Source organism: Benincasa hispida, chromosome 1 (genome assembly GCF_027475165.1).
Source record: "Benincasa hispida cultivar pf3 chromosome 1, pf3_genome.v1.1, whole genome shotgun sequence".
NCBI lineage: Eukaryota > Viridiplantae > Streptophyta > Magnoliopsida > Cucurbitales > Cucurbitaceae > Benincasa > Benincasa hispida.
In genome coordinates, this window is record NC_143478.1 from 89,893,724 (window position 1) to 89,901,834 (window position 8,111).

Sequence of the window (8,111 nt, forward strand, 5' to 3'; positions counted from 1 at the left end):
AAGATTTAGAGGTTCTTTCAAGTCTTTGGTTGTTCTCATATCTAAGCCTTATTACATCATCTAGCTTAAATTTGCGTTTGAATACTACATAATTGTTTCTAGTTGAGGTGTAATCAATTTGTTAGTGTATTCAGTTCACCAACAAAAACAACATTGCAGGAGATTGAACAGAGGACCTTTTGGACCACTTGCTCTGATACCATCTTAAATCACGGATTGACCTAAAAACTTAAATCCATAGGTGAAGGTAAATTTAATAATATCATATAACATATACTACTAGGATTAGGAGGTTTGTGGAACTTCGATTTTGTAATTCCATAAATATTATGTAGTCTTGCCTTTTTAACCTGCCTTGTATAAACTTCAGGTTGTTGAAAGAAGGAAGTGTAACTTGTAGTAAGAGGTAATAGTTGTCACAGAAATACCCAGGGGCATATTGGTCCAAAATTTTATAGAATCCCTCTTCTAAACTCTTAATTGACAAAGTTTCAAATCCCAAATTCTTTGTAACGTATTCCATTTTGGGTCTCATGATTGCAGAAACCAAGCACAATTTCTCAAATTTTAACCTAACACGGTTTGAGATTTTTTTTTAAAAAAATTTTTAAATTTTTTTTGTAAAAATTGAAGGGGTTTTCATCTACTCATCTCCATCACTTTTCTCTACTTAACAATTACATGATAATTTTATTTAGATAATTTCTGGTAATTTTTCTAACAAACAATCGTGATGGATTTAGTTATTAATTTGAGATTTTAATTGATACAATTTTAATATTTAAAATTATAAATAATCTTTTTTAAAATATAATAATAATTGATTGTATTGAATCAAAAATTTTAAAATTTTTTATTTACATCAAGTGAATCATTCATGTCGTCAGAATTTTAGAATGGAATGAAGCATAGATATTTTGAGTAAATTATACGGCTAACCAAATCAATTTTAGACATTCAAAACATAATAATTAAAAAGCCACGTGGTAGAATAATATCCATGTTGGAAAGCTGAGCTGTCAATCAACCAATTGATGCCTCGTCATGATGTGGGGTTCAAACACGTGGTACCGTTCTCATTCGACGGTGACGGTATCTTAACGCCACGATTCTCATATCTCGTTTTGTTTGACACTTCAACGGTCCAGATCTTCTCACTCAAAACATTGGACGGTATTGATTCTGACAGTGATATTCAAATGATACCTCCACCGGTGGTACTTACGTTCCCTTCACACAAATGTTCCCACTCCGCGGCTCTCTAGCCCCAGCCGACCATCTTCGACTTCTTCGGCTTCACTTCCTAAGCTGCCACCCCTCGTCTTCTCATGAATTAGGGAGAATATGGAATTATACACTTTGGGTGTTGTATCAAATTAAATCCTAAATTAATAATTGTATCAATCAATTTAAACCATAAACTAATACTTATATCAATTTAAATTCTGAATTATTATAAGTGTATCAATTTAAATCCTTCATAATTGTATCAATTTAAATCTTTAATTATGTTTTATTTGGATACACTTATGAAAGTTAAGGATTTAAATTGATATATTTATGAAGGTTAGAGATTTAAATTGATACACTTATAAAAGTTTTGGGTTTAAATTGATACAATTATTAGTTTTGGGTTTAAATTGATACAACCCTAAAAGTTCGGGTTTAAATTTATACAATTCTCGAAGTTTAAGATCTAACTTAATACAATTCTTAGTTTGGGGTTTAAAATGATACAACTCTCAAAATTTAGGGAAATAAGTTGATATTTTTCTCATAATTTATAACACATTCAAAATAAGTCAACCCATGATTTTTATTTGCCGATAAAACAAAAATCTTTTAAAAAAATTCTCTCTTTCTTTTTCTCTCTATTTATCTTTATATATTATCTTATCTTTTATTAATTAATTAAAAGCTAAAGAGGTCACTGTGAAGATATTTATTCCCCACCATTTGAAATTTGTAGACCATTGTCATCACTATTTTCTAAAAGTATTAGAATATTTGTCAAAAACTTTTACTTAAAATTTTAAGCCTTAAATTATTTAATTTAGAGAGTTAAATAATATGTATTAAGTGTAGAATTACTTAATTCGAATTTAGAAAGTCTATTTTTAAGAGTAAAATTATTTAATCAGGAGTTCTAATGAAATTTATATACACATATTATTGTTGTTATATTTTAATTAATTTTTCTATTCTAATAATTTTGATTTTGAATTTTTTATCATGATTAGTTTGAGCAAAGAACCTTATCATGTTAAATAACTAATCAACTCAAAAGTTTAACGACAAATTTAATTATATCAATATGTGAACCATACTTAATCTACTATTCTGTATCATTACGTAATTGTTTATATTATGATAAGGTTTACTTAAATATACATGTTCGACCAATTAAAACATTGATATAAGAAATTGATATGTATTTCAAAAAAATAAAATTTAAAGTAAAGTAAAAAAAAAAAGGGTTAAAAGCAAAAGCATAAAACGTTTTTCTTTATGGTGGGAATGGGTGAAAAGTGGCATTAGGTCGGTTTGATATTTGATAAAGTCTTCCATGAATGGAAGATCTCATCAAGATTTTGGAATAAAAAAATTAAACATTTTTCGTTTTCTTGTTCTCTCTCCAACACAAACCTTAAGTAGTGAGTCATGTTCCTATGTTATTTTATAATGTCTTAATTTCCAAAAAAAAAAAAATCAATAAAAAGAAAAAGGGGAAAAAAAGCAACTCAGATCACTATACTGGTTGGTGCCAATTCAAATTACCTTTCTAAATTAATTAATTTGGACAATTTGTTAATATATATTTTAAAACTGTCAATATTATAATGTATAACACGAGGTTTAAAATGTTGAAGACGACAGAAATATCAAGGTCTTAATTTTACGAAAATTTCGATAGAAATATCGATAAAATGTCGTTGGTAGATATTTTTTGAAAAATTATTAAGAATTCCAAAAATTCAAATTAGTAAATTAACATTTTATGATTTTTAAACAAATTAACATGTCTATTATTTTATTATGTTTACATTAGTAATATTTTGTTGCTTATTATTTATGTTTATTGAATTTCTCTACGATATAATAGAAATATTGAATCCTTCATATTGATGTCGAACCCATAGAAGCGTGGAATTATTGATATGTCGATGAAAATTTAATGCGACTTTTTTCAATATAGGAATTTGCAAAATATTAAAGAGTAATAGTATAATCAAATTGATAGTAGTTGGTTTCGTTAAGATGAGTAGTATTTTTATATTTTTCTATAGTTATCTAAGAAAAATTATGCGACTACTATTTTAGGAGAAGAACAATTTTATTTAGGTTGTTTTAAATTGATTTAAAATAAATTAAAGTGAAAATAATTATAAAATTGATTAAAGGGTTTAAATTGTTCACGTAGGGGTGTTTGAGTCATTGAGTAGAATCTTGAATTCTGGAGTCAATATACTGGAGGTAGGATATCTGTGTTTCGGGTGTAGAGTTATTTAATTGAAGTTCCTCTACAAATATGCAAATGAGAGTAGAAGGGAACGATGAAGTTCCTACATAAATGTAACTTCACATTTTGATAAATGTTCATTATTGAAGTTGGTAAAATTGAGTTATTTAAACTTATGAAGTTGGTGGGCCAAATATCCCCTTATATGTCGATATAATAAGTTCTAAATCTATGCATGAGCTTAAGTCAACTTACATTATCTATTCTAACCAAGGAAGGAGTATCAATTATCTTTTTTAGTTCTCGAGTTTCAAAAAATGGTAGTATTTGGTCCTTGAATTTTAAAAGCATTTATTTTTAGTCTCTAGATTTTGTAGAAGAAGTGTATTTGGTCTTTTAGTTTTCAAAATGTAATATTTTAGTCTCAACGTTTTTAAGAATAGATTTAAAATGTCCCTAAACAATTTTTTTATTTTCATTTTATATAATTATATGAAATTTTGAATTACAAAAATATGCCTTTAAAAAATTTAAAGAGGAGGTAACTTTTTACAAAATTAATTTTATAATTTAAAATAATAACAAAAATTACAACATTGACTTTTTAAACCTATTTTTAAAATTTTAGAAACTAAAAAAGTATATTTTAAAATTTTAGAGACCAAATAAACTTATTCTAGAAAAATCATGGACAAAATGTACATATTCTTCCGAACTCGAAGCGACTAAAAAGTTAAGGATTTGTTTGACTGAGAATTTGAAAAGATAAATCAGAAGACAATTGATTCAATGAAAACAGAATTGTATTTCTTATTTTGAGAGGTATGTTTGATAGCAGATTCGAAAATTGAATTCTAATTTAAAGAATTATTTAAGATGTGTTTGATACTATACATTTATAAATCATAAAACTAGTTGTAGTTATCCATTAATATTTACCAGTTAATTTATGAATGTGATTTATGTTTTTAAAAAATTATATAATTATTATATTGTAGTAATATATAATTTATAATTATTATATCATGTATATTTTTTTAAAAAAAAATTGAATTGAGTTTATAACATGATATATTATATTTTTAAAATAGTTTTATATTTATTTAATATAATTTTATATTTTAAAATTAAAAATTAAAAATTTAGATATAATAAAAATATTAAAATATTATTTATAGAATTTTTATAAATAAAATTCGAATTATCAGTCAAACATATATTTATTAAACACAATGAAACCAAAAATATAAACCTGAATATGAATTCTCTACCAAACATTCTCTAATTTTTCGCATTTTTTTTAATGGAAGAACCCCTTCTTTGATTACTTTTTAATAAATTATGGCAGTCAGTTGGACTGCCTAGAAGAAACAAGTTTAGAGAGAGAGAGAGAGAGAGAGTCAATAAAAAAAAAACAAAAAAGAAAAGGAAAATCTTCAAACTCTTCATCTCTTTATATATGTCGACTGGTCGTCTCTTTCACGCGTATATCTCAACAAATTACCTCTTCGCCGGAAAAGCTCCCGTCGCCGGCAACTCTCCCTTTTTCCGACATCCAATCAAGAAAAGAGAAATAGAAAAGAACCAGTTGAGATTTTTGTGCTTTTCTTCTGTAAGATTTCATGTTTTTCGATTGATTTGCTTTTTAGAAGTCATGAAAGCTACCGCTTGAAGCTTTTTCCTTTAACTTTTCTCGTTTGTTTATTTACTCTGTTTTAGTCTTACAACAAAAAAACCCTTTTTTGTCTTCAAAATCTCCAAACCCTTTTTCAATTCCCCATCTTAGATCACCGAAACTTCTTATTGAATATTGAACCCAATTTTCTCAGAAAACAAAAAATTAATTTTCTCGGGAAAATTTTGAATTTGGGCTCTGTTTCTTAAAAACTTTTTTGGGTTATTCAAAACAATGCAAGACCCATCAACGTTTCAGCCGATTAAACCCCAATTTCCAGAACAAGAGCAACTTAAATGTCCTCGTTGTGATTCTACGAACACAAAATTTTGCTATTACAATAACTATAATCTTTCTCAGCCTCGTCACTTTTGTAAGAATTGCCGTCGGTACTGGACTAAAGGCGGCGCTCTTCGCAACATCCCCGTCGGTGGTGGCACCCGGAAAAACTCCAAGCGTGCGGTGGCTGCCACCGTCAAACGCCCGCCGTCTTCCTCGTCTTCGCCTTCTTTGACGAATCCGAATCCGATCACGGTGCCGGATCATAACCCGATCCGGGGTTACGGTGGTGGGCTGGATATTGCGGGGAGCTTCAGTTCATTGCTGGCGTCAAATGGGCAATTTGGGAATCTTTTGGAGGGTGTTGATCCGAATCAATCGGAGATGAAAATGGTGGAATTGGGTGACTTTTCTGGGTCTGGCAGGAAATCTGCGGCGGAGGAACAGAGCACCACCGTGCCGGAGAATTATTTGGGTGTTCTTCAAAATGGAGATTCTAATTGTTGGACTGGTGGCGGGAGTAATGGGTGGCCTGATCTTGCTATTTTCACACCAGGGTCAAGTTATCAGTAAACAGAGATGAAAAACAGAGAAGAAAAATCCACCATTGTTGATGGAATTAAGCTTTTGTCCGTGATCAGATTAGAGAAGGAAGAAGAAGAAGGTGGCACAGACACATTACAAGACCAACCACATCCATTAGATAATTCTATAGGTAAAAGAAATTTTCTTGTTCTTGTGTGTTCTTGTCTTTTTTTTTTTTTTTTTTGTTTAATTTTAATTTGATGTGTTTTGAACTTGTATGAATGAGGGAATATGGAGAGGGGAAAAAAATAGAATTTGTTAATATTTTTAATGGCCATCATTATCAGATAGATCCAAAGCTTGGTTACATTATACATATTTTGGCTGTGAAGAGATGATGGGATTTTAGATGTAATGAGATTATGTTAAAATCTTTAATATTTTTTTCATTGCAAGTCTTTTTTCTATATTCACATTTTTATACCAACATTATTTGTGGGGGTGGTGGAAGGGGGAAGACAGAGTGTGTTTTATGTTTTCATTATTCTAAAAATTTCTTCTTTAGTCTTATCCTTGTTTTTTTTGGGGTAGGTGGTTATTTCAAAAAGTGGTTTAAAAGTACCCGTATAGTAAATATAGTTTACCTAATCTAGTAAAAGACAAATATATGAAAGTGAAAGATAGAGTATGATAATTGATACAAATTTTGTGTTGATCATTACATGGGTCATGTTTGAAGGATGATTTGATAGTTGTGAGAAAGGTAAGAGTTATAGTATGCTATGTTTATGTAAATTAAGGAGTGTAAAAATGTTGTCAATATTACATTGAAAGGATGTAAAAAGAGAATGAAGACAAAAATTAAGGATAGAGTTTAAATTTATGTGAAATGGTCCCAAAAATAATGTCATTAATGAGAAGTTTGGATAAATGGTAGTACCAAATAAGGTGGCAATGGGTGACGAATCAGAATGGGACAGATAAGGTGATAAGTGGTGTTGGCATTCATTTTTGATGGTGAAGGGTTGTAAAAGCTAAAAGCAATGTTTCTTTGTTTTTTTAAAAACAAAAAAATAAATAAACAAAAAACAAAAGGAGAATAAGAAGGGGAAAAAAAAAGGGAAAAGATGGTTGATTTATCCATTGTATTTCTACAAGTTTTGTTGGATTTAGTTTTAGATATTGATTTTTTTAGAGTCGGTTTGATAATTATTTGGTTTTGATTTCACGATTTTTTATTCATAATTTTCATAATTTATGTGTAGATACTTGATTTCTTGGCTAATTCTTAAAATAAAAATAAGTTTTCTAAAATTACTTTTTAGTTTTCAAATTTTGGTTTTGATTTCGAAAATACTTCTAAAATTTTGATAATAAAAAATAGAAAGTAATAAATGGAAAGGGTGTTTATAGGTTTAATTTTTAAAAAAATCAAAAATCAAAAATCAAATAGTTATTGTATGGAGTTTGGCTATACTTATTATTTTTAAAAAAAATTATGCCTATTTTTTCCTTTTTTTTTTTTTTTAGTTTTTACCCATCTTTAAGAAAAACTTGGATTTTTAATCAAAATTTAAAAATAAAGACTTTTTTTTAAACTATAGTTTTGTTTGATAATACTCGATTTTTAGTTTTTGGTTTGAAATTTAAGCCTGTAAATATCACTTCCACCTAATGGTTTTTTATTTCTTTTTAGGAGTGTTCTCAAAATTCATGTGAAGAATGTAAATCTTTATTTAAGAAAGATGAAGACTATAATAAAACAATTGTGAGAAATTAGACATAATTTTTAAAAATAAAAATACAAAATAAAATAATTATCAAATGAGACATCATATATATATATATATATCTTACAGTTGAGATGCATACAAGAACTTACGGGTGAAAATAGTATTTATAACAAAATAATTATCGTAATTCGAGATGTATACAAGTATATAAAACACTCAAAAACATTACAAAGAAAAGCATATGATTAAATTGGACGTTTTAAAATTTTATAAGGTCGAGATAAAACTATGTTGAAATATGATATCACTTGATAATCATTTTCTTTTAAATTTTTTATTCTTGAAAATTAGACTTATAAACATTACTTCGACCTGTTTCTATATATTTATTTATTCATTTTCTGTTAACGTTTTAAAAGACAAGTTAAATTTTGAATAT

The 8,111-nt window shown here is 27.8% G+C and overlaps 1 protein-coding gene across 2 annotated transcripts; it reads left to right on the forward strand.

Annotated features, from left to right (window-relative positions):
- The first annotated feature begins 4,762 nt into the window (after positions 1–4,762).
- Positions 4,763–6,394, forward strand: LOC150038826 (dof zinc finger protein DOF1.7-like). Of its 2 annotated transcripts, XM_090311890.1 has the most exons (2): positions 4,812–5,072; positions 5,496–6,394. In XM_090311890.1, the coding sequence occupies exons 1-2, from the start codon at positions 4,920–4,922 to the stop codon at positions 5,985–5,987; spliced, it is 645 nt and encodes a 214-aa protein (XP_090168016.1). In that variant the 5' UTR covers positions 4,812–4,919; the 3' UTR covers positions 5,988–6,394. The 2 variants fall into 2 exon arrangements, with proteins under 2 accessions (XP_090168036.1, XP_090168016.1); XM_090311910.1 differs by having other exon boundaries at positions 4,763–6,394.
- Positions 6,395–8,111: the final 1,717 nt, after the last annotated feature.